Source organism: Pyrgilauda ruficollis, unplaced genomic scaffold (genome assembly GCF_017590135.1).
Source record: "Pyrgilauda ruficollis isolate IOZ18807 unplaced genomic scaffold, ASM1759013v1 scaffold4, whole genome shotgun sequence".
NCBI lineage: Eukaryota > Metazoa > Chordata > Aves > Passeriformes > Passeridae > Pyrgilauda > Pyrgilauda ruficollis.
In genome coordinates this window covers 17404810-17432525 of record NW_024525489.1, presented here as the reverse complement: position 1 = coordinate 17432525, position 27716 = coordinate 17404810, and the positions used below count along the sequence as shown (strand labels likewise).

Below are 27716 nucleotides of genomic sequence, written 5' to 3'. Positions count from 1 at the left end.
AACAGGTTTTAACACAGTTCATATAAATACACTGTGGTCTAGCTGAGAAACTGAGATCCACTTCCAATCCACAGAAAGTGATGAAACATGTACCCACAGGTTTTTATTCACATTGTGAAAAAAACCCCAAACCAATGCACAGCAGGTAAGGTTAAGCATCCTTACCAAATATAAGTTTTCTAAAGGCAAAACTGTCATTAAAGCTGTTTTTCCTCTCTGCTGCCCTGCCAAACTTGTATTTAGGTCCTCTTTCACTACATCTTAGCTCCACATGGTACAGAACCAGGTACAAGATTCAGTGAAGGAGGAGCAAGTACGGCCAGCAAGTCAGGAAAGGAGGAATAGCCACAGACTAAGAGCAGCCATGCACTAAGAACTGAGTCCATCTTCATGTCATGGACTCTGGCTCACTGGAGCTGAATTGTAGCACATTTACTTTGCTTGCCCATGTAACTCAGACTCCTTTACACAGCCCAAGTCAGGACTCATATCCCTCTGAGATTTCGTAGTCTCCCATACCAATAAACCTGGCATGTGTCCCTGCTGTCCATACACCAAAACTTTCCCTCGTTTTTGGCATGCAAAATGCTAGCTTCTTTCAGCTGCTTTCTCAAAGCTAAAATTTTGTGAGCTAGCAGCTGACTTTTTATGCTTACAAAAAGATGAGGTGAGGTGGAGGGGTGTGGGGATGGGTGAAAGCAGACTCTAAGTTTGTGTGCAGACATTTAAGGCATGAGAAGACCAACTTTCCAAACTGTTGACCCTTCAGCAGCTACCACTGAAACCAAGAGTACTCTTGTTCCCCATGAGCCCTTTTGGTCTATACTCAAATTACATCTTTAAAAGGCCTGTAAGCCCCTTGAGGAATTGGCCTGAAGTTTACTACCCACCTCTCACCAAGCATTTAGCACAAGTTCTTACTTCATAGCTCTTATCAAAGTCACCCCAAACATCACCATTTCTAAGCCACTTGAAAGGTATCATCTCTCTTAGAGCAAATAGGACTCTACCACTGAGGGAGAGAAAAACCAGGCCAAATTCCCACATGCCCATGAAATGCCCATTTTATCTTTTTGTGCAAGTTGTTGGGCTAGCAAACCAGTACCCTGTGATTTACTTGTCAAGCAAGCACAGGCCAGGCTCTTGCTAAGTGTGATGTAAAAGGCAACACTGCAAGGGAGGGAGGCCAGGCAAGAGATTTACACATTCCTTATCAGGACAAGGCACCAACTAAAAGCTTGCCCAGATAAAAGCTGCTCAATGGCAAAACAGCAGAAGGGAAGGAACAGTTGGGTCAGCTAATTCACACACAACTGGAAAGCATTCTACACATTTTTATTCATTTACTAGATTTAAAAGGGAGTTTCTCTAAATAAGGTAAAGATGGAAACATTTTTTACAGTTGACATTAGAGAGATAAGACCTAGCAATAAAAGGAATTGTTAATTCTTCACGCTCTGAAAACTGAAGATGATGTAGGCAGCAGGAGAGGCTAAATCTGCTAATAGACCATTTGCACATAGCAAGGTCAATTGTTTTTAGTTGTCAGTTCTTCTCAGCGTTGGGCTGCAACCCTTTCCTTGTCCTCTTTCTCTGAACCCAGCCAGTGACTTAAAACTTTCTTTTCAACAAAAAGATAGAAACATTTAATCTACAATATAAATCCATTATTTCTATTTAAGAGACTAGCATTAAAAAAAAAAAATCTTGTATTCATATACACTGATAAGGACAAAATCTACATACAGGAAGAAAAATGAGAATATCCATATTATCCATATTATGGTATGTTGAAAAACTCGGGTCCAGGAACTTTTGATAGAATTTTGTTGTTTTTTCCCTTTCCAGAAGTCACCATTTTAAATCAATACTCCCACACAAACCTACTTGATCCACAGCTACACTTGCAGTGACTGATGTGAAGACAGAATTACCCTGGAAAGGTTTTAGGTTGCCTACACCTGTCTTATTTATAACCCCTGATCAGGTCTGGAGTCAACATTGCAGAATGAAACTTCATTTTTTATGATCAGATTGGCTCAACTGTAATAAAGTCAGCAGAGTTATATTATGAATGAATGCATCAGAGTATCACAAGTGAGAAAGTACCCATCATGTACTCAATTACTTCTCCTAGTAAATGGAGTACACTGAAAGAAATACAAAAACACAAATAAAATCCCTGTCATTTTGCTGAAAACAAAGAAAACGGGGAAAATAATTAAAAATTGAAAAAGAGATAAGCTATATGAGCTCAGGCTGATACAATGATGAATATATGAAGACCTGCAAGGTCTTAAAAAATCTTTAGCTTTCTGCTCCTTTTGGAAAACAGGCTGTCACCAAGAAGAGAGAGCAGCTAATGAAAGTGGTAGCAGCAGTTCAGCTTCCATCTCTCACTTCACATTGTCTAATTTCTATCCTTTTGGAGTCACTTTTTTATTGCTCAGTTCCCCAAAACCTGAGGTTCCACTTCCCCTTATTCAAAGCCAAGCTTGTAAGAAATGGGAAAGGGAAAGAGTGTCACAAGAAAGAAGCTCTCAGTCATTACAAAAACAAAACATTTATAACCTTTATAGTTCAAAATTTAAGTTAAAGGATTATTGCAGGGTTCAACATCTGGTGCCTGCTCTTTCCTGTCCCCCTTATCAGGATTAAGACTTGTTCCCAGGTTTTTCCAAACAAGGCACAACTGAAGAATGTTTACCAAATTCCCCAAACTTTTCCAGTCCTCATTACAATGAAGCCATAGGTATATCCACACCAGTTTGGTTTCTCCAAGCTCAGGTTCATATTTGTCAGCTTCCTTAGCATAAAGCTCTGTACCTGATCAGTCCCAGTACAAATCCATCACATTTTTATTTACTGGACAGGAAGGGTACTGTGTGAAATGGAAAGCACAGGGGAGCAAAACCAGAATGATGCTCAGGCTGGAATTTCTCTCGTGTGTTGATGCCAGTATGTCTCCCAGTTTTTCCAGAAGAGACATAAACCTCCATTCTAAGTAGTCAGAACTGAGTTTTACTTTTTCTAACATAAATACAGCCCTCCATCTGTCATTCTTAAAAGAGGTAATTTATAACAATCCTGTTGCTGCTTCCAGCCATCCCATATGACTGTACTAAAACTCTTTGACTTTCTTAACACCTCATGTGAACTTGTTTCTGTTTTGTATTTTTTCCCTTTTCTTTTTCAAAACTGAGATAAAAATATGCACTTAACTTTATAGATATGAGTATTCCTACTGACACTCAACATTTGAATCACAGCAGTGACTTGAAACACATTCAGTACTTACAGTTAGCAGGTTAATTAAATCCAAATTAGGCTCTAAATGATGAGAAGCAGTTTGCAGAGAAACCAGTTCACTCAAGGTGATGGAGAGCTGCTGCATTTTCACTATGTTAACTTTGTTCTCATCTATCCAATCAGGAAAAATGACATGGACAGCAATCAAGTCTTTCAAATGGACTCCTAAAATAGGAATTTTGAAGCCAACACAGTCAGCAAAAGCCTTGCGGTAGTTGCAGTAGTTTCCATTGGAAGACACCAGCTCTGTCATTTCGTTCCAGTCCTACAAACAGCCAGAGAAGCAAGTCCCTGTGAAAGCATTCATTGCATTTCCTTAATCTGTTTTAAATGAGCACAACTCTTGTCAGGGTGTCGACTGTGTTAATTTCCTCTCTGGCACAGGCAATCAACCAGAGCATCTCTGTGAGCTTATCCTGCTCCATCGAGAGGAATGCAACCAAGTGCCTTTCAGGATGCTCTGCCATGATCCAAATGTTGTGCTGGTGAGACACCTGCACTGCAGAACCCATCAGACCTCAAAGAGGTGATGTTCACCTCAATATGTCTGCATTCTGGAGTCCATCATACCTTTGTGACTTCCGAGGACAGATGAGAATGAGTCTCTTTCAGGCGAGAAATAGAGCTGTGGCTTAGACCTCCCACAACTGCCATCAGTGTGTTGAAGTTCTGGAGGTGAAGGAGCTTCTGCAGGAGAGATTAATCATGCATAATTAAAAATTAATGAAATACAAGCAGTAGCCACTCAATGTCACAAACAAGTTAAATGAGACAACCCAACATGGTTAACTCAATAAATGAGGACACAGAATTGTTCAGCATTTCATTTTTTAATTAGTTTAGGTCCAGAAGAAGCACAAAATAGTGACAATTGCCAAGTGGAATACAATAAAGAAAAATGATTATAAAGTTATGTCTGTTAGTTAAAAAATGCAGGCACACCACACACAAATAACCTCTAGTGATGTTGAACAGGCTATTCACTGAGGAAATAACACCAAGAGCATCAGCTAATTTGTTTACTGTGATCTCCATTTATATTTTTGCTTTGTATTGGAAGAAAAAGACTCATCTGCAAGACTCACCTGGGCAACATTGATAAACTTTGTGATTACTTCTGCTCTTTGCTGGGGTGTTGGTTTGCTGAGAACCATGAGCTGGACCCATTTAGAGATACCATTAAATAAAGCAATAGATCTCTCCAAAGTAGGATTGTTTTCCAAGCAGCCATGGATCACATAGCTTTGGTAATCTGTGAACTAACAGAGAAAAGACACTTTCAGTGAAACAGTGGGCAAACTAGAGAATCAAACTGAAACTGATATTTTTCTTTCTAAGGCTCCTCTTGCTTAGAAAGTGACCATGATTCATGGTCAGCAGACCCTGCTGCACAACATCTCCTCCTTAAAATCTTTTTGCTGTTGTTATGGTGTGGTTTTTCCTTAAATGTCAACTTACAACTTGTCTGTGTGTCTGGAAATATAGAAGCCTACAAGATAAGTGTGATCACTACTTCCATCTTTCCCATCATTTGCTCAGCACATTTTATTCTGTGTAATTATATTTGACACCTTCAAGCCAGGGCACTCTATAGGATCTCAAAAATTAAATTTCCCTGAATTTTTGAAAAACAGTTTTCAGCTGTCCATTAAAGGGAGGTTTTCAGTAATTTAGGACATCATTTTATCTTGTGTAGGGAGTTGCTAGTGATGCCAGCCTGCTAGAAAAACATGAGGGCACATACTCTAACACAACAGATGCTTGTCTCCTAGCTGCAGACAGACAGTATTTCAGTGTTCAAATGATTAAATTTTTTTTTTTTTTATAGTTAATGCTGCCCTTCCTTCTCCCCCGTTTTTTTAAAGAGGTAAAACCAAACACAGGACTCAGACTAATCATATTCTACAATTACATAACTTTGAGAGAACAAGTGGTACAAGATCAATTAGATCTCACTGGTTGTGGAGAATCATCTGTGACAGCAAAATTCAAGCTGAAGAATTAACAGAAAAGCTAGAAACAGCAAAGGAAAAAAAAGAAAATTAATTGCAGTTTGGAGTTTTCTTCCTGGAATCCCCAAAGGAATTGAAACGCATCTTAAATTTGATTAGAAATCCATGCCTTTTTTCTTGTCCTTCCCTCCTTCTCTGAGGTTAGCATTGCACGGATCACAGTAGGATGTTTTCCTATGATTTGAAGTCTAGAGTAATTAACCTTTGAACATTATTAAGTGACATCAAAAGTGATTCTATTTAGACTGGTCTCAGCTCCTCATTGATCTCTTTTTCCTTCCTCCCTTGAACCAAACAAAAAAACTCATACATTTTTCTTAGTTCAGGAATTTGATTTCTCTCATGCTTCTGAACACTTAAAAAAGTCTCATTTGTCATCTTGAGAACGTACTGCTTCCATTTGTCACCTGATACAATAACATCACATAACCCTTTCATATGGATATTTGCCAGCAGAAATCTCAGCATTTCTTTTGACATTTGTCTTACTCATTTGTTTTGTTTTAGCTCCAACTTTAGTTTTCATCCACTTTTGCCTCTTGCCCTTGTACAATCCTCTGTGAAAAGAAGAAACTGTGCCTGAATTTCCCTCAGCATCAAAAATCATCAGGCACAAAAAGGTCCAGGAAGTGCATGGCTAAGTATATCGAGAGAGTATAAAGATTCACTACACTGAAATGTTGAGAAAAAAGTCATAAATATGAAACCATGTGAATGCTCTTTAAAGACAGGCTCTTAATTGCAAGTGACAAAGTTGTGGGCTTCTTACAGAAATTCTCCTAAAAGATTTATGCTCCAGAAAAGTGAGATGTTCAGCTAGCTCAATGGGCTCCAGATGGTCAAACAGCAGGCAGGCTTTTCCTTTCTTGGAAATCTTCTTCCTCTGTGTAACTCTTCTCATCCAGTCATAGGAAGGACTGCAACAGAATAGGAATAAGTCTCAGTCCTGTTTGGGTGTATGTCAGTGCAGCCCACAGCTGGAATGTGTTGTGCAAAACTGACCACAGAAGGACCATGAGACTTCTGCTCTGTGACATCCAGCACAGTGCAAACACTTAGAATGGGACCTGTTCAAGAGGGCAACAGAAGCTGGGAGTTTTGCATGCACTACTCCAAGTGATAAATAATAGCAGGTTTCTATCACAACAAAAGGATGACATATTCTTCCCCGTGATACAGGAAGACATAATTCAGGATGTTTAAAATACAAGAACAGCTCAAAACAAATTCTGATACAGAGTAAAAACATACTTGAATAACATCAAGGATTAATTTTTCCTCTGTAAGTCCACAGGTCCCTGAAGTAATGGAACAACAGAGACAGCCAAATACTGTGCATATGCCATATTTTAAAAGAAAATCTACAATATTTTGATGAGATGCAAAAGCAGGTCTGGTGATTTTTAAAAAGTAACTTTCATTCCAGCTTGTCAAGGAAATAATTGTTGTAATCATTTTGATGTAATGCAACTCCATACGTGAATGCTAAAAATTATCCAGTTAAATAATAGAAAATATTGCAAAAAACAAACAGATTACAGATGAGAAGACAAGCAAGCTTCCCTGAGAAGATCTAAGATTTAAACAGCATGCCTGTAACTCCATTGCTTACTATTTTGTATGAAAACTTGAAGAAGAAAAGTAATCCTAAACACTTAAGTGGCACTTGCTTTGTCAGAAAAATAATTTATTTCCCGTTTATATGAAAAATTTACATACAGATAGGAATCTTCTCTTTACTGTGCAACTATAACTTCAAATTTTTAGTAGCTTCAAATTTAAAGACAATTTTGCAATGCTTTTTTTGCTCTCTCAAAATCAAGATGGGCCTTAATACTTTTGTACTTTGTACAGAACTAAAATCCTGCTGTTCCAGACACAAAGATGTCCTTGACATGATATCCTTACATGCTGGAGATATCAATAAGATGGATGTGATCCTCATATCCAAGCTGGCTGGCTACTTCTTGAAACTCTTCAGTCAAACGAATCAGCCCAAGATCCAAGTTAAACTCTGCAGGAAATTCCAAAATCCAGTATCTGAAATCCACAGACAGCAGTTAAGAGACACCCAGAGACTCAGATATAACATTCAGTGGCTGCAGTTATTTTACACACACTTTTTAATAGGACTTATTTCAGGTCCACTGTTTAGAAAGAGAGGGTGAACTCGGCCTGTTTCCTCTGTAATTATTTGTGACACTGAAATGACAAAAGTCACTTTATCTTTTAATATTTTTTTCTTAACTCACAACAGCACAACAAAGCAGCATTCTATTGAAATGTAAAATTGAAGTGGTGTCTCAGGTGAGGGCACACACAGTGTCCTGACTCAGGCTGCCAGGACACCCAGATTACTCTTGCACTTGGCCCCTGTCCAAGTGAGATAACTTTGTCTGCTCAGAAAAAGATCTTTGAATGAAAATGCAGATGTGCATGCGGGTGGCAGTTCCACCAAGAAAACTGTGTAAAGCAGAGGTAAGCCACATAAGCTTACATGTAAAACATGCAAGCCCCTCCTCTACGGAAGGGGGAGTAGTGGAAAGTTATCAGCCCTGACTTCTGTAACCCCCTCATTTTCTTCTCGGTGATGTAACTTCATCCAGAGGAAGGAGAAAAAGCATTTGTTTGAGTGAAGCAAGTTTATGATTACTTAAAAATTCATACTTTCTCTTTTACAGAGAAATGTTCCTACATCAGAACAGCCCAACACATGAAAGCTTTCCCATGGAAACAAGGTCAGAGCAGCTGTTGCAAGGTCTGGAACACACCCAGTGTGTACAAACCTCGGCATCACTAAACACACTCCTGTCACCATAAATTATGTAGGGATTGCAAAGGACTGCATGAACTGAAGTCTACAACCCAGAGACAATTTTTTTCTCCCACACTAAGTTGCAGCTGGGAGTAAAATGTGTCTCTCCTCTGTGTGGCAGTGAACTTGTTGCTCTATGGGAAGCTGATAAATCATAACACTCATGAGCCAGATAAATAATAACACAAGTTTTCTGTCAGCTTTTGTGCTCGATGCAGTTAAGTGTCTTAAAAGCTGGATGGCTCAACTTAATTGTTTTAAACACACAGAAATTCTCTTTTCACTGTAGAATGGAGACGAAGTAAAAAACCCAAACAAACAAAATTACATTGATAGTATTAACAGAACCATAAAACCAAAATGCTAGAGGACCAGAAGTGCATTTACCTCATGAAGTAGCAGATTTTCAATCTGAATTCATTGCAGTTCTCCCCATCAGCATCTCTGTACGTATGTCAGCTAAAGAAAGCTTTGTGTGCCTTGACTCAGCAATGTTGTTTTTATTCACTGGAGGCTGATACTAGAGCAGCTGAATTTACAAAAGTATCAAACTTTTCTTCTAGAGATAACCACATTATGCCTCTCATATTTAATGCATTTTCACAACATCTTAGGGCACAAAGACTATTTCCTGGCTGCCCCTTTTTTTTCCCCCCTAAAATCCCCCCTAAAAATGCCTCTATTCTACAATTCTGAATATTCCGCTGACAGGCTTCTTGCCAGCTCTGGCTAACCAAATATGATAATAGTTATGATTACTGAGTTAAGAAGTATAAATTATATGTAGGTAGTTAGATATCACTGAAAATTCATAGTACTCAAAGGTCAATCTGCTGTGATATGCTTGAAAAATTATCTTGGCCTCATATTTACAGTTATTCAAGGTTGATGCACAGTTACTATTCTTGTACACACTTAGAAAGCCTACAAAGTCTTTATGTGAGCATAGAGAAGCTCATAAACTTCCACCTTCCAGGTTGAAGAAAAATTCACCTCTAAAACTTGTCATTAATTAACTGGCACATTTTTACAAGCGGTCAGGAGGACAATCTGCTTTTGACACTGTGATGCCAACTTGCAGCACTTTGTGAAAGGATATGTGGACAGAAGTTTGCCAGCCAGCTCTGTCGAAGGCAGATACCACCGGTGCATTAAAAGAAAGGTTCTTGGCAAATGGCTGGAGCACGGGTTTCCTTTGTCATCTGCAAAAGAGAAACACCGAGTTAACCCCACCACAGAAGAGGGGAGCTTTTACTCTTCAAGCACAGTCAGACAGAAAGGATCAAAAGTGGAAATGTTGGCTCGTTATCTAACAAAAAGGTAGGAAAGAACACCAGAGCACAAAAATGCCTCTTGAACAGCATTTTGCTAGAATGCAGTGACAGTTATTTAAACAAGGGAAAAAAACCCAAACCAGTTCAGATAACAGGCCACAGCTAAAAAAAATAGGGCATGGGCAGCACTGTGCTAAACTTTTTATAAAGACAGTGCCAGCAATCTAAGGGACAAATCCAAAATCAGTCCATCAAGAGGATGGGAAGATGATTTATGTACAACTTCTTCCAATATTTATTTTATTGCAGCTTTATAGCTTTAAGCTAGCACTTAAATTATTTTGAAAAATGGATCTGCTTCAAGGAATTCAATGTTAAAGCAGCACCTAGCACCTCATATCAGTGCCCAAGGTCGCAGCCCCAGCTGCCTAACAGAGACTCTTGTGTCTTTGCAGTGTAGCCACTGAAACTACACAGTTATTCCCTGGCAGTTCAGCTGACCATCAGTCTTCCCCAACATCTGCAATGTTAGATTATTCTGTTACTTTTTTTGAAGACAGTAGATGATGTGATGTATGAAAACAGGAGCCACATATGGACTGTGCTTGTCAAGAAACTGTGCATACAAGAAGAGACACTATTTCCAGACAACAGACAACAAGTGCATGGGCTCTGCTAATACTTAAATGAAGTTCTGAGGAACCAGTTTGATGGTGGCCTACAGAAATGGATGTATGGGATTCACTGCAGCTGGTAGCAAGGTCTGTCCATCCATCAGTTGTTCAGTCTCTCTCACCTCTAGATACTTGTTTCTCTCCACATGGCATATAAAATTAGTACTTCGTTCCAATCAAATCTGCCCTGCATCTCCAGGGAATCTAAATGTAGCTTTGTGAATTAAAGCCCCATTTGAAAACACTTAAGCTCATCCATGAACTCATTTGACTGTAATGTGACCAATAATCACGATTAATGGTGTTATGGATCAAGGTCTTTTTCATCACTTCTTTCCCTCAGACCTGGTACATCACATTTTAATAAGAGTAAAAAGATTACATTAGCCTTAGGTCATATTCTTACCAATTATTGCATGGTGATTTGGAAAACCTTTAAAAAAAATGACTGGTCAAAACCACAGCTGTGTAACCACTCAAGACAAAGATCAATGCCAGAAATAACTCCTTGAATAATTCATCTAAACATTTCTCTTGGTAAAGGCCAGTATTGTAAAAACCACCATACCCACAATTGTGCATTATCTGTATTACGAAAATTTAATACAGTATGCATGTGATTAAAATTCTGGCTTGCATGATTCTGGGCCAAATTGAAACATGGAAAATTTTACAGGACAGAAATGTTCTTAGCCAAGAGAAAGATTGGCTAAACCAGAGAATAGCAGGACTTACATTAAAAGATTAATTTCAATAACAAAATAATAAAACATTGAAATAGCATACCAAACATTTCAATACAAGTGTTCAAAAGCTCATCTAATGTTGCAGCCTTTCCAAGAGTGTTTGACCCCATTGTCTTTTAATCGTTGTCAAAAAATAAGAGACATTTTCACCAAGTAGAAGGATGCTTCTTCAATTGCCCAGCTTTTTCACTCTATTTTGTTGCTTGCATTCTTAGCTGGACTTCAATGAAAATCTGAAGAAAGTAAAAGAAATTATAATTATATGACTATATGGAAGAATTCTCAGGATGCAATGCTTACAGCTCAACTCATCTTTTCTATAAACTACTTTTTCCCCCACATGAGCATGTGAAAGATAGCCATAAGCCTTCCCTACATTCTAGCTTGTGTTTTTATGCATTGTCCAATTGTTTGTCCACTAGGACAAAATAAATCCATAGCCAGGGTCATAAAACAGAAACCAGATGGCAAATGAGGGCCTGCATGTACAATGACGCACATTTTGTTCAAGTCATTCTATTTACACTTGATAAGTCACTTTTTGTTAATAACCCTGCTTTTATGTTTTAAGCATAACCATTTTTCCCCCTGAGGTTACTGGTTCATGATAATGCTAATGGTCTTAATTGGCACAGAGCACATAAAGTGTTTAATGAAGTTCACAGCAAACATTAAACTAGCAGGCAATTTTTCAAAGGACCTTAAGATCAGCTTTTTAAAATAAAATAAATCTTCCCACAGTAGCTGGGCAGTCACAGAGACCTAAACACATACAGAAACTTCTAAATTTTATTATACATCTACTATGCATTTAAATATCAAATATCCATTTACCTGAAAATGCACAGAATACTCTGTTACAAGTTTTCAGAAGTAATTTTACAGGTTATATTTAAAGAATGAATCAGTACTTTATTATCTATCTGTGACTAAGCCCCACTACTGCCTGATCACACCAAGTGTTTGAAATGTGACAAACAAATGCATCCAGTGATTTGTCTAGAAGACAAAAACCCAAGAGTAGAACTGAAATAGTCCTTGAAGGGAAACAACAGGAATTTGGGAAATTAATTTTCAGAAGCCATTGCCCATAACATCAACTTTTTAAAGCTGGTCATGCAAAGCACTGATGAACTATATACCTGCTTTAATCCACCCACAAATTCCAAGTTTTCCAAACCCACCGTAACACAGACCTCGCACTGCAAACCCTGTCCTGGTAGGACTGGCATTCTTCACCCTTTTTACAAAACCACCCTGGCCCCCTTGGTTTTTCCAAAACCACCCTGACCCCTTTGCCACTGGCCAGTGTCACAATGCACACAGAGTGACACACTGAGCTGTGTCTCTGTCTGCTTGCAGCCCTGCAATTGTCACTGTGGTCTGGCCACCCAAGGAACACCAGGCAGTGGCAGCTTTAGTGGCCCTGCTGGGGCTGCTTCAGCCAGCCAGCTCACAGCCACAGCACAGGCAGGTGTGCTCCTCCTTTAGCACAAGGCAGGGCCAACACATCCTGACACAACTTCCAGAAAGAGAAGAAATCCCTTCTCATTCAGGGCAGGTCTGCACTGCTGAGCTGGTCTAGCATGACTGGCCTGCAGCTCCGCCAGTGAAGTCTCTCAAGCTCCAAGCCCACTTGGCATGTGTCAGCTGCTCATTGCTGACCTATGCTAGCTGCCACCTGCACCTCAGCTCCATGTAGGACACCACTGACTGGCCAGGGATGCTCTAGCAGCACAGTGCTCTGCATCCCAGCACCTGGAAAGTGTCCAGCACTGGACACTTTATAGACCCAACCTCTGAGTCCTGCAGCGCTGAGCCTGTTTGAAGCATGCAGCAGTGTTTTGCTTGGAAGAGCTTCAAAATATTCTGTTCAGGCAAAGATGCAAGTCCTGTGAGGAGCAGCTGAGAGAGCTGGCATTGTTTAGTCTGAAAAAAGGTAGACTTAGGGGACACCTTACCACTCTCCAACACTGCCTGAGAGGAGCTGGTAGCAGAAGGGGGTCTGCCTCTTCTCCCAGGGAACAAGCAACAGAAGGAGAGGAAATTGTCTCAAGTTCCACCAGGGGACAAATATAGATTGGATATTAGGGAAAACTTCTTCACTGGAAGGCTGGCCAAGCACAGGCTGCTCAGGGAAGTGGTTGGGTCGCCATCCCTGGAGGCATATAAAAGATGTGTGGCACTTAGGGGCATGGTTTGGTGATGGACTTGGCAGTGTTTTGTTAATGATTGGATTTGATAATCTTAAAGTTGTCTTTTCCAACCTAAACAATCCTATGATTCTGTAGTATTATTTTTAGATGTGTTCCTACAGCCAGGCTCTTTCTGGTCCCATCCAGCAATGGATTTAGACATGACACTCTCTTCCCTTAAGCTGGATGCTGAAGAGGATGCTGGAGGACATGAGCAGAGCTCATGGAACAGGGAGTTTCTACCAGTCAGTGCCCACACAATGCCCCACACAAAGTTCAAGCCAGCCAACAAGAAACTTGATCAGAGAGGTGCAAACATTAGATCCTGCCCCTTCCTCCTAGGTGGAAGAAAGCATTCTCCTCTGAATTGGGTGGTGCAGAGCCCCCTCTTGAAAGAACACCCCTGTTTTTCTAGGAATCACACAGAGATGCTACGTGCAATGAACCAAGGGGAAACTAAACTAATCCTTCCACACAACAGTAAACAGGAAATAGTCTTTCTGCCCAAGACTGTTTATGTATTTAAAGTGAAAAAATAAATAAGTAATCAGAGCATTTGTTTGGTTTGCTTTCAGAGTTAACCAGCAGCTGTGCAGTGTTTTTCAAGATCACAACCTTGTACACATAACTTTTGCTAGAATCCCACTTTGGACAGGTTTTTCCTTTTTGACCAGACCCAAATCCTTCTTTAAGTGCTTAAATAACTGGTGTAATTTTCACAAAGCCAGCTATGCAGCTCTTCCAGATTTATCTGACTTAGGTTTTCTTTCAAGAAGGGAAAAATAAAATTATTTGCCTTTTCAAAATATTTTTAGTCAGTGCTTAAAAAAATAAAATGGAGGAAAACTATTGCATTTTCTGTCTAAGCCTAAAAAATTGCTGAGCATGAAATGTAGAAAAGATTTGATCTGGCTTTTAAATTTTTTTAGTATTCCCATCATCCATAAAATGTAGCACAGGAGAGGATCATCTCTGTCTTCCACTGACAACAGTATAAAGGCAGCCATATGGTAATCAACAAGTAATTTACCTGGGTAAAACTGAAGGTTTGGTGTTTTTCTTCAATTTTACAACAACTGCATAAGTAGCAGTCGCCTAGATACTGACACTCCAGAGCTGTCCTCCCAAACAGCCTATCTGACTGCTAAAGGTCAGAGTATTATTATAAATAATGCTTCCCAAAGAAGAATAAAGCATTTCCACCAAGTGAAGAACTGGCTGACTGGGTCTGAGTCAAACCCTGCTATCACATCTCTTGACTGCAGCCTCCAAAACCCACAACCATTACATCATTACTTGTGTGATCAAGCACTGCTGTTCTACTAAAACAATAAAGGAATTGTCTACAACCATGACACAATGGTATCCAACCAAACACCAGCACCTGTAGAGATGGATGAGTAAAATACAACTCTAAATTTCATCTACATAAATTAAATAAACTATATTCCGTCAACAGTTCAGTGCAAGAAAGACACAAAGTTAAAAATAAAATAGAATAATTGCAGAGTATTTCTAGAAATAAAAAGTAAAAAGTTTGAAATATGTGGCTATTATTAAAAAAATTGATTGCCAAAAATGCAGTTGGACTTTCAAACAAAAATAACTTTGAGAATCTCAGCTGCTTTCCAGCATAACACTGAAATATCTAATTGCCATCCAGCTGTTTCAGGGAATAATTTCCCACTATAATGAAACAAATAAATTTTTGCCTCATAATGGAATTATGAACCCGACTGGGTTTGCTGTGATCAACATGGGCTGTTAAGCACACAAGAGGCACACAGTCCTCCACAGCCACTCATTCTCATTTCTTTATCGAGCCACTTGGAATGACAGTCTCCCCTGCAAGTCTTGCTGGTAACCCACCACATGCTGGGAAGGGATTTCAGGGGATAATCAGGAATAGGTGAAGACTGCAACAGCAGCAATACCATCAACATAGACCTTAGCACTCACTCAAAGCCAGATTTTGCTCCTTCATTTAGGCAATAGAAACAACCATAATATCTCTATGAACCAAGTCATGGTGTCAGGCATGTCATGCTTTATTTTATGCAATATTTCTATCATGGGATGTGCACTTCATCCGTAGGAGGAAAGCAGAAACAACTGCAGTGATGTGCTCAGAGGTTAGAAGTGTGCCATGGACTGAACTACAAAGCACAGAGTTCCTTTCAAGTCCTGCCATCACTCCACGTGCCACATGCACATGGTTCATCTGAGCAGATGGGGTTCCTTAGTACTTTTGTGCAGTGTAATTGCATTTTGTGTTCAACATTTTGGAAGTCTTGAGATGGTGTTATTGTGGACTGTCCTGATAGATACTTGAAACAAGTATGTAGGCTGTGAGCTCTTGAGACAGATGTGGTCAGGTGCAATACATTAGTTTTTAGAAGAAAAAGGATACCCTGCCAGCAAACTTGTAATCTTATGCAAAAGCACCAAGTGATGTAAACAGGGTGGGCAGCATTGAAGCCAAGGTTTAAATTAGTAAAACCAAAAGATTTCACTTTGACTGCTGGAGGTTACTAAGGTGGGGGGTGGGGGGGGGGGTCCACACCCACAACCTACAGCAGTTTAAATAATATTAAAATGTCAAGCCTGTACAAATCTGTGTGTGGGCACTCCATGTGTGGATTTCAGGAAAATTGCATCGTTTACAGGTGCAAGCTAAACCAATAAGTCAGTTTTAAATAGACTTAAATTTGACATATGGGGTAATATTTTTTCAGCTAAATTAAATTCAAGCAGCTTTTTAGTCAGGCCAAATTAAATGTACCTGTAGGATTTCCCCCATTTATTAAAAGTAGGCTATTTTCCTTCTACTTAAAGACAATAAATAGAGACACATGCAAAGAGTCCCACCTTGATACAGAGGCACCTCTATGGGTCCCAGTTTATCCATAAACTTTCCAGACACCCCCACACATAAGACTTGTATTCTTTACAAGATTAGGATATTCTTGGGTCTTTAAATAAGCCAGACCTCCCCTCCTTCAAGCCTGCATCAGTGAATGCTTGCATTAAACAGCTTCCATCTGGCAGCCGGAGGACTGCTAAGTGGGAGCAGCTCGACAGGGAAATCCAATCAGTAGCAGTATGCAGAAAAAGTTGAGAAGAAATCATGAGTCCCATGAGACAGTTTAAGGATACCTTCCCTTGCTACACCTCTTTCCATTATTCTGTCTTGATCATATCCAGGGCAAGCTCTTCGGGACAGAGGTCATCTGCTACCCTGTAGATGTAATGGAGGCTCTCATAGTAAGACCCTTTCCTGTTATTAGTCTCCACAAATATTAGTGTAATTACCATAATAAGAATCCCAGCTGGGACTGCACCTTTGCCTACACAGATGCAAGCAAGACATCTGTTTGGGCTCAAGTCAGCACAGATCTTAGGTTGCCTACTGTGCGGTTCCTGGAGTTTGCTCTCTCCCAGCAGTTTCATCTTTCTTGTAGGTGATCAGTACCAGTTTATTTATTACAGTGCTGTATTTATTATTTATCCTTTATTCATTACATATTTATTATATATTTATGCTTTATTTATTACACAGATCTATTTCTAGAAAACTCTGAGCAAGTGACACAGGGGGTCAGGTTTCTCCAGGGTGTGACACAGGCGGGAGCTCGACACAGGACAGGGCAGAGATGCTGGGCTGTCAGGCAGCCCAATGCCACTGCTTGTGCCCAGCCCATGACCTCAGCCACCACATGCAGCTGGCTGCAGGATGGCACATCTGGCTTGCCAGTGACATTTGTTGCATGGAGCAGGGACACAGAACAAGGGAGACATTGTGGCACTGCTCCACAAACGCAAGATAGAAGTCTTGCTGTGGGCAGGAGAGGAATGAAAATGGAATATGGGAGTCCTGGGCTCACCTGACTTCCCAGGACTTCACCTTCGTTGCACACCTTCAGATCGTAGTTACACAATAAACCACAGTGTCTACAGCCTATTGCTCTGATTCACTTTTTTGTTGTTGTTGTTTTCGGATCAAAGGGGGACTTCAAAAGACACTGAACAACAGAGTGGGATGTCTGTGTTTGAAAAGAAGATAGGACAGGTGGCTGGCTGAAGCCAATCCTTTGGTGAGACAATCAGCAGTGCACGAGGTCAGGGTCTGTACTTAGCAGTTTCGCTCCACTGCTGCTCCCTTCTCACTCTGGTTCTGTGCTCCAGCATGGGTTCTCTGTGGGTCACATTCCCTTCAGAGGTGCACTTCCTCTTCCATGAACTTATCAATGGGCCAGAGGCTCTCCAGGGAAGTACCTGCTCTGCCACAGAGCATCTCCTTGCCCTCTGACCTTATTATTCCCTCTCTTCTTCCCTCCTCCTGTCCATTCCCTTGTTTTCTCCATGTTTCCCCCTCCTCAGAATTTTCTGCCTTCTCTTAAATATGTTTTTCCAGAGGTGTCACAAACTTGGCTGATGGTCTCAGCTGCATGGGGTCCCTTGCAATGACAGCTGGAAGTGGCCGTGTCTGACACAGGGTAGCCCCTGGCCTTTTCCCACAGAGGCCATTCCTGCAGACTGTCTGCTGCCAAACCCTTGCTGTTTGCATCCAATATAGCCTCTAAGGGAAGAGTACATATGCCTTAGCACAAAAGTATTGAAGTTACAAATACTCAAAATGTGTTTTGTTATGCTTAATTTTGAGAGAAGGCTCCACTCAGCTTAATATTTACTTTCACAAGTCACCCAGTCAACACAGAAGGGTATCATAAGCCATTTCAAGCCCTAGACATCTAGTCTTTGATGGAAACAGAGGTTAAATTAATAGGGCCACGGGTGAGAGACCAAGTGGATATATGGATCCACTCCCATGGTGTTAGTTCAGGCCCACACATATAAGACCATGGTGTCTTGCACAAGTTCATAAATTAGCATATGGAGTACAATACATGCTGACCCAAGATAAAATAGAAGCTTACAGAAATCATGAGGAATGCCAATGGACAGTCACACGACCAAAAACTTTCAGTAATCAGAAAGTCATTTGATTAAGGCTTGAGCTGCTTAGATAGCATTTTGTTGAGCATTCTTCCTGTGAAACATAACCAAGAGGATTTCAGAGACAACATAACACCTCTACCAACACCACCCCTATTAAGTTTCTTTTTCTTGGGCCAGGTCTCATAAGCCCTCAAAAAGAAACATAATACACCCAAGGATAGCTCAGCTATTACTTTTTGGGGCATAAAATAAGCAGGATGAATTCTGCTGCAGTGTTAGAAACAAAAAAGGTTTAATATAAGGCAAAATAAAAAACAGAAAAACTCGAGCCATGTGCAGAGGTCTGCTTCTGGTAAAAACACCTCACAAAAGCCCTTTGCTCTTTTGTTCCCTTCTTTTTCTACCTGAGGGGTCAGGCGGGACTTTTTGGCTTCTATCCAGTTAGATGTTCTCTAGTGTTTGGTGAAGTCCCTGAGGTCCTATGAGGTGACTTTTCACCTAATCATTGAGAGAAACTTCTGGGCTTCTTTCCTTTTTTGGGGGACAAAGGTTAGTTTTGCCACTCTGTCATTAGGGGACACACTCCTACACACCCCCAGGTTTTCTCATCATAATTAACCTAAAATAATAGACAGCTTAATAACTGGATTTGTAAAAACAACAAAGGTTACATTCCCAATTGCAATACTAGCATTTTATTGATTGGTTATCTACCATACTTTAGGTTTGTCCCATCCACTTCCATATTTGCTTCCTGTATTTACTTTGTTGATATTTGTATCTGTAATTTAACTCCAGCTAATAAATGGCAGGAAAATCTGAGCAGACATCCTTGTTTCCATATCCATATACTATGTTGATGACATCTTCCACTTTCCATGGGTCAAGGTTGCCCAGAATGCATCAGGTTAAAAGGGAGAGCTAAGGAAGACTTTAGTTTGTTTTCAAAAGAAGTAAAACTCCCAGCCATATCTCTCAGTAGATTTGTCATGAAAATGATTTTGCTATTCCCAGTAAAGTCAAATTATCAACATTAGACATTTGATTAACACATGTGATGCCAGAGGATGCAGGTCTTCTGAGAATCTTTGTGCTTCAGACACATCAGAGATCTCCAGCACCGAGGGAGAGGACAGCAACAGCAGTAAGAGTTTCACACTAACTCGATCTTTTTCCAGAAGCCAAGCAGGACACCATCAGTACCTCCTACAAGTTATACTACTGCCTGTAAGCCTTCTGAGAAACTCTTGGCAATTACCTTTGCTATTCACAGACTTGCACAGAGCATCTTTCAAGAGTAAGTCTGCTTTGTTATCCTAGTCAAGTCAGGGTTAAAACACATCTTGTCTGCATATATTCACAATTCGTTACACTGTTACATGCCTATAATGAGGTTGGTCTAGCCCAAGTAAAAATTAATTATTTAGGTTATTTTAAAAATATATCTGGGGAAGTAATCAACCCTTCAGTTCTGAAAGACAAATCCCCAGAATATTTATTACCATATATCTGTTACAAAATATTTTAATATTTTATTATTGTTTACATTAACCAGCTATGTTCTCTTCAAGACAAGCCAGAAAAATCACATTATTAATTAGATTACTAAGAAATCCTAGGACCTATCTGCCTAGACTTTCTCATATGTTCAACTTGAAAATCTGCCATAACACTTGTTATGTCTTATTTTTAACTAAGCCAAAATTTTTCAGCAGTAGCATAGTCCCTGGGTGGTGACTTCTTTCAAGCTATGAAATATTCCAAGAGTTAGGACAGTTTTAGAAATCAGCACTGCTTTTAGTTTCACACAACTTTTCAATCAATTTTAAGGCAAACAGGAGTCATAAGAGCATGTAACTAGTATTAGAATTCAGTAAGTTATTGAGGTATCAAGTTCTTGTCTAATAAACCCATAGCTTCTAAATATTTTTTTCCCTTAGAAAAAGTTTTTTTCACTCCATATCATTCTGTAATTTCCAGTTGTTTCCCACTGTAGACTAATTACTCATGGAACTTTCTGGGCCCCACGCTGGGAGACAGCCACACTGCAGACATTGGTGCCACCCTTTGTAATGATGCCACAGGAACTGCAGACACATATGGAGCTTCTCAAGCCCACCAAGCTCTGCAGCCTTCTGCTGGTCACCCAAACAGTAGAGATTATAGCTAAGTGTCCCAAAAAGTAAAATTTTAAAATACTTCCCCTCTTCCACTGGCCATCTCTGCAGCTATGTTGTATCAAGGTAAAACAAAATCATTATCTGCAGTCACAGATGCCACTAGGGAGACTTCACCACCCCCTACTTACCTGCTATCATTTTCAGCAATGACGATCACATTTGATTTCTCACTCTTTCTGGTTTCTGGCCTTTCCCAAACTGAAGAGCTGCACTTACTGTACTAATCTACTAAAAGCAAGGGTATCACCTTGTGAAAAGGGGAGGCTAATTGCATCTTCCATTTTTTCTTCTTCAGTCCTGTTAACCCCTATATTCCCTCACATCTCTCCCCATGAATTCACAATCTATGCATACCCTAGTGTGAGGAGCGGCCTCCCTGTGTAGTGAGAGCAGTTTTGCTGCTGACCTTTCCTCCTGTGACTGCAATCAAAACCTAGATTGGCTTCAGAAATGTCTCGACCACATATTTACAGCCTGGGAAGTACTTATCAGCGCAGTAAATTGAAGGCAGCAACTGGTAAAACAATAAAGGCAGGAAGAGGCTTTCAGAGACTTAAGTAATGGGAAACTGGATGTCTGAGATGGAGCAAGACAGAGTTAAAAGGACAGAGGACAGGACAGAGCTTTGGCTGCTTTCACTGGTTTGGCTGTTACTGTGCATTTGCAATCGGATAATCCTTTGTTTTCCCTTTGATGAGCGTAGAAAATGGTTCACATGTAGCTGCTATTTCCCCACAGACCTGTTAATTGATCCCACACCAGGAGTGTGGCTGGGCCAGTTGCTAATGGCCCGCAACCCTTCTCAGTCCCTGGCGGCAGCTGCCATCCATGGGGAGCCCGTGCTCTTTAGGGAGAGAATGCAAAGGCAAATGGCACGCTAGTAAGCGGTGACAGACACGCATGGCCCTGACAGACAGACCTGCCGTGTGACCCTTGGGGCCCATGCAAATTGCACCTCCTGCACGCCCACCCAAAGCAGGGCGCCTGCCTCGGGGGGTTTTGCAGCTGCAGAAGGCACCAGGGCCTCACGGCCCGCAGGCAAGCAGGCCGCAAGGAGCGGGCAGAGTGAAAACACAGCCCCAGGTCAGGAGAGAGACGGTATCTTCCTTTTTGGAATTCTGTCAGCAGATGCTGGGCATCACAATACGTAAGCGGTTTGTCACCTCTAGTTATTATTTTTGTGTTTCCCTTGGGAAGGTGGGTGAAACAATGGCAGCTTCAGATTTCTTAATGATGCAAAGAGAGCATTTTAAACACAGACATACAGTGCTTTTTGGGCCACTTCAGAGTTTTTTTTAAATACTAAGCCTCCAACAGAGAAGAGCAGCAAAGAGATTATTAGCTGGTTTCAGTGCACCTGACTAGATTTTGTACTCTTTTTTTCACAGGTAACAAAGCAACCATCAGTAAGCTGAGTAAACTTTGTTTCCTCACAAAGCAATCTACTAAGAAACATGCACTGGTTAGTACAAACATGAAGAAGCAGCAAACCTCTAAAGCTGTTTGTGATACAAGAAGTCTACAGAGCACAGGATATGAGAACAGTGTCACCACAGTACAGGATATGAGAACAGTGTCACCTATATTCCTCTATCCAAGCTCTTGGACCAGAGCGAGTTTTATTAATAACCACATACCTTCCTAACAATAAGACAGCTTGCAGCCAACAAGTTAAATGCCTTCTTTAAAAAGAGAGTAATGTGCTGAATATAAAAATATACAGAACAGCAAGACAACTTGAAAAAGGGGAAGGAGCAGTGTAAAAACAAAATCTCATAAAAAAAGAGGAAAAGCGTCTTACAGTTCCTGCTTTAACAAGTAATACTTCAAACAAGCAAATTTGATATTTATTTTGCTAATATTATTTTGGCAGTTATATATTTATTGTATGAAAGAATATCTAACACAGGATTGAAGCTACACAAATATCCAACTTCCACAGACACAAAACACACTACTACCATAGGACTCCAGAAAAACAAACCTTATCAACACCCTTTGGTTAAGTTTGCAAAGCTCATGTCTTAAGACACTGTAATTCTTTAAAGCTCATGCATGCTAAGGATTCACCATTATTTGAAAAGCAACAAGAGCAGTTGCTGTAGCTGTAACAGCTGAGAATCACATACTGCACCCAGTACACTTTTGGTGTGGTAGATAAAACCCTGCCAGTTAATTGGTAGTATAACAACATTGCAGTGGCCAGTTCAGACCATCCCAAGCAACTTGAAAGACTCTTACTGAATTAATCCAAACCTGTTTGTTTTGAATTCATAGAGGACACCCATAACTCTTTACTCCTTAGCATATAATCATCAAATTTAGGGACCTTATCAGAATTTCCTTACAGATCTGCTAAACGCCAATAATTCTAAAAAAAAAAATATCTTGTGGGTATGTAGTAAAGCTAATATCAAATGAAAAACGTAGTCAAGTAAGAGAAAGAAATTAAAGGGTAGAAGATCTTGATTTAAAAGCTGATTTAAAGGCTTAGGGACTTGTTTTTCTTCCCCCAGTATTTACCATTGAAAGACTGGCTGCTGTTGCACTCAGGTTTTCAAAACAGCTCCGTCTTTTTCAAGCTTACTTACAGGAGCAAACTATCTTTCTATAAGCACTAGTATACCAGGTAACCATGCTCAAGTCAAATTTTACACCAATTTCTAATTCAATTTCATTAAATCAGTTCAAGTATTCAAAAAGGAGATGCTTTTGAAACACAGACATGAGGCAAACTTAAGATACATTAATCTGAAAACCACATCTCTTATTTTAGTTCTGTAATATGAGCTGATAACTAGATCCAAAAGAAGGATAAAGAGCCCAAATCCTGGCTCCCTTTTACTTCTACAGCCTGACTCTAGGGGTATGTTGCTCAGCCTGGTCTCTCACTTCTCACCTCCTCACCCCAAATGCGACTGTCTAGAGCTTGTAACCTCTTTCTGCACTCTTGATACTAAAGTCTGAGTCAGTAACATCAAGCAGCTCTCTACTTAGGCCACTCCTAAATCCTTTTGGAATCTGTACACATGCCTTGTCTGCGTTAAGCATCCTTTAGTCACACCTAACTTGTCAATCCCACTCTACATAGATGCAGTCATGATGCCCAAATTCTTTTTCCAAAAGCTCTGAGCACTCCTTAAAGCTGTGAGAGGTACAGGACCAACTCTTCCAGCTAATGGAAGGATTGCAGACCTCACACTATCTTGGCTGAGACTACAGAGGAGATTTATCATCCTCAGAACCTCAGTTTAATTCCATATTACTTGAAATAATGAAGTTTCTTTGGTCTGCAGGGAGCAAGCAAGCAAGAGCACGACTGTGTCAATCTAAGGGGATGAGCATTCACTCAAGGGGAGGGGAAAAAGGTGAATTCTAGTTCCTGCCCCAATTCCTACTTAAGATAAAAATATACAGACAGTCAGTAGGGCAGGGCCTGGAAACCAAGAGTTTTAGGAAGGGTGGCAGCTGTTCCAGGAAGTATGTGTTCATGAATTCAGCAAAGTAGAACATGAGTAAGCAAGCTAAAGCAGGCAAGACATCTTTAGCAGAGGAGATTGTTAGTCTTTTAAGGAAGCTATTTCATGAACAGAGTGATAAGGCTGGAATGTCATGGCTATTCTGATTTGGAGGACAAAAATCACTATATATATATCCAGATAGTGAGTTCACTCAAGCCCTAATTCAGCAAACTTTTTCTGATGTAGTTTTCCCCACTAGTAATCAATTATGAATTTGCATAAGCTGGGCTTTTTTTACTTTCCACTAGCAACACCAGAATTTTCCAAACACCACAAATTTCCCAACAAGCTCTGGGCTTGAACAATGGATTGCTGTGAAACAACCAATTTACCAATGTGTGCCACACAAACCAGCACCAAGATTATGGACTGGGTGGACCAAAGTGAATGATGGGTTATGAATAGAAGTCTTTCTGTAATAATGCTACTTCAGACGAGGGAAATTCAATTTGTTGAGACCAGAGTTTAAGCTGGAGAGGTGTTCATCTTTCTAAAGAACACGAACAAGAATTACAACAGCATTACAACAAAGAAGATATGAACCTTTGGTCATGTGTCAAAGGCAGCCTTATCAACATGTTTAGCAAGCATGCAAATACCCCCCATACAAGCCATGTTCAGTCTATTTGACCATATCATGTATGACTTACTTAAATTCCGGTCTCTAAGACTGATTTCTATGTTGCAAATCGTCAACCTGTTTCAGGCATGGGGAGTAAAATATACTTCAGAAATAATGGAGAATCCTTGTTCATCTCAGAGATCTTGCAGTCCAGACCCCCTTGCACAAGCCCATCACTGCTCTGAGTGGGACAGGTTTCCACAGAAGGGGTTGAAAAGAGAGGCAGTTTTAACAGGAGTGGAAGGGGTAGTATATGGAAATGTACTGGTATATATAGCATGTAATATCAATATATGTATATCAGCTGCTGTATATTAAGCTTGGTATGACTTCTGTGGTAGTCCAAAGTAGACATACTCCTGAATCATTAATATTAAATTTGTGTTAATTTAACTGTTATGCAGTTAATTTTAAACTGTTAAATTTAACAGTTATATAGTTATTTTCTCTTTGCAGGAACTAAATATACGAGATATCTGAACAAGAATAGCTCAGGTGTCACTAATTTATTATGCCTAGCAGGTTCTCAAGATGCTGAAGCCCACTCCCCTTGCCTGAGAAACTCCAGATCATTAGTAAGGAGCGAGCATATGCATAAATCACAGGTGGGAGAGTACTCTGTAGAGAGAGTCAAACCATTTCACTTATTTGAATGTGGTCAAGGGGAGCAGTTATTCAGAGAAATGAGACAGCAGATGGCTACCAAAACAACCAGAGCAGTTCTCAGGGGTAATTGTATTTTCTGCTGAGCTGTAAACATCAGCCCTGTGGGTATTTCCACACACCTACACGTTGATCCTGACCTCACACACACTTAGAGGTTAGCTGAGCTTTCTGATGGGATCTCTCATGAATTCAGCTCAGCAAATACCTATGTATTTGGAGGATTAGTCTTTGTAGCTGAGTTGGACTCACCAAATCTGTTTTGTTGATGTTGCTGGTGCTTGTAGCTGTTAATCTTTTACATTCGTTACAAGAGAAAAGTTCATTCCCTGTCACAACACCCCTATTCTGGTGGTCAGGTGGTTTTTAGATATGTTATACCAATAAGAAAACCTATTAATGAAAAAGTACTACTTCACTGGCTATTCACATGGAATAGAAAAAACACAGAGAAAAGCAATGAAGAGCAAAAACCAGAAGACCTGAGAATTTGTTTCAGGCTTTTGATTTCAAACTCTTAGGTATAAAACCTTGCTATTTCTGACTTGTAAGAAAGGGCCAACTTGAAAACAAATTTATCAAATTCAGCAGCAAAAAGTGAATATGCCATAAATATGTTAAAAGGAAACACTCAGTGCAAGTTGTTTAGAGGACCTGTACAAATGTATTGTAGCTAGGCCTGGGTAGCTTAGGAAGAAAAGAAAATGACACAAGTGCCCTTACAGTATTTTTAAAAGTCGTTTCCTCTCTTTATTCAAGAATATCCTGGGAGTGGCTCCTTGGTACAATGGCATTTTCAACTGGAGAGAGGGGCTAGCACAACTGCAGCTGCTCCTCAGCTGCATGTTTTGATATGGAGCAGAAATATACCCATCAAGAGAGCTGCCAGGCTGCCCTGATCATTTCCTCAGAGTAAAGGGAAAAGATTTAACAGGAACCTTACGATGCTCTCAGTGACAAGGGTCTGCACTGAGCTTCTACACAGGGATAGCAATGTCCCCACTGTTACCCAATGTCCCATAAAACAGAATAAAAAACAATTCAGGATGAACTTTCAGTCATATATTGGGCTTTCTAGAGGCCCATCAAGGGGAAGTGCAAGGGCAGAGCCCTTCCCGAACAAAGAATGCTGAGATTTAATTAATGTGCTTCACGCTTATGCAGACCTGCCTTGACTTACATGAATTTAATGGGGGTGTATATTCAAGAAGCTGAGCATTGTTTTTTATGAGATCAGGATATTATAAAATAATATAACAAGGTAGTGGTACAGAGGCTGTGTTTTCTGCTCAAGTGCAAAATCAGTGTGTGCCCCAGTGGTGCTCCGTCTCTAGTGTTGCAGTGACAGATATTGCAGTCAGAATTCATGAGAAAAGCCAAAAAGTGAGGAGAGCCTGAAGACTGCACTTATTTCTCAAAGTACACTGGCTGTGTTTAACAGTAAATATTCTTGCCAAAATGAGTTAGTGATAAGGATTGAAACAGTTACACTCTTAAGAATCTTGTGATGTTGATCAAGTTTTCTTCATTTTGTGGACAGAGAATTTAAAAGTCTCGTAATGAGTCCTGAATTTAATTCAGAATCAGATACAGTAATGACAGCTGGAAGCTGTAAATAAAGCAGGGTTTTTTTGTCTTAAACTTTGCAGATCCAAGTGATGAGTTATTCTCCTTAACTGCAAATTACCTTTACAACCAACAGTAAAGAGACACAAAACTGAGCTCTCCCACCACATTTCTTTGAGACAATTTGCTACCACTATAACAAGATAGGTCCAGACATTCTTATCTGAAGGCAAGCTCAGTAGTGCAGTTGTCTAGTGTTTACTTTGTAATCATAATTTTGTCTCTTTTATATTACACTCAATTCCCAGCTTCGCAGGAGAATTAATCAGCTGCACAAGAAGTGTGTATAGCTGGCTCACAGTCCAGCAGGTGCTGAGCCATGTGGCTTTGCATCAACCTTCTGCACCAACACTGGCACTGTACTTGTGGAGAAGCAGGAAGGAAGAAGTTACAGCAGGTATGGACTGAGCTCATATCTGTTTTCTGGTGGATTTGGGGTTTAACTTAGGTTTACAAGTCCTGGAGAGTTTGCTTAACACAGAGCACTCATTTCAAATACAAAATACAGTGTCTGCAAACAAGCACACCACGGCATAATCTTACTCAAAATCAGAATTCCTACAATTCTGAAGAAAAATAAACTTATTCTGGGATCAGTAATGAAAAGTGACAGGGAACAAGTTATTCTCCCTGCCCCACATGGAATGAGGATGGGGACAGGCTGGAGGGGCCCCATTGCAGCCAAGGTGCCCAGGGCACCACGGGCTCCTGACACAACACTGGGTACCCCAGGAGCTGTAGGCCTGCTCCATTAGTGGTGGTCCACAGCATCCCTGTGGGAGGGCTGCAGTGTGCTGAGAGTGCTTCAGTTCTTGGTTCAAAGGCAGTCTACCCTTGGAGACACAAACAGGCAGGAAGCCACGCAGACTTCTGGTTTTGTGAACAATTGAAACCAATTGACATTTTCCCATAAAATTTCCAATCAACTGTCAAAATCATAAACTATGGTTTAAAAGAAAAGTCTTCAAAAAGTAATGTTTCACTTCCTTATGAAAGAAATATTTGAAAAGCTTATTCTCCCCACCTTTGAAGGAGAGACTGCATGCAACCTGTCAGTTTTTGCTCTTAGACATTCCCCAACAGGACCCCACAGCTCTGTCTGCCCCTCTTTAAATTTCCC

At 40.3% G+C, this 27716-nt stretch overlaps 1 protein-coding gene across 6 annotated transcripts in view; it reads right to left on the bottom strand.

The window, feature by feature from the left end:
* RASGRP3 (RAS guanyl releasing protein 3) overlaps nt 1-27716 on the bottom strand; it is a 59193-nt gene that overhangs the window by 17675 nt on the left and 13802 nt on the right. For 4 of the 6 annotated variants that reach the window (XM_041477278.1, XM_041477282.1, XM_041477280.1 and 1 more), the window contains 8 exons: nt 10871-11063; nt 9236-9338; nt 8524-8586; nt 7230-7361; nt 6091-6238; nt 4395-4568; nt 3880-3996; nt 3299-3574 (listed from right to left, as the gene is read on the bottom strand). In XM_041477278.1, coding sequence (XP_041333212.1) covers nt 3299-3574; nt 3880-3996; nt 4395-4568; nt 6091-6238; nt 7230-7361; nt 8524-8586; nt 9236-9338; nt 10871-10940 — 1083 coding nt within the window. In that variant the 5' untranslated portion in view covers nt 10941-11063. Of the gene's footprint in view, nt 1-3298; nt 3575-3879; nt 3997-4394; nt 4569-6090; nt 6239-7229; nt 7362-8523; nt 8587-9235; nt 9339-10870; nt 11064-12791; nt 12839-27716 lie in introns of those variants that run through there. The other 2 variants (XM_041477281.1, XM_041477283.1) reach the window with 2 other exon arrangements.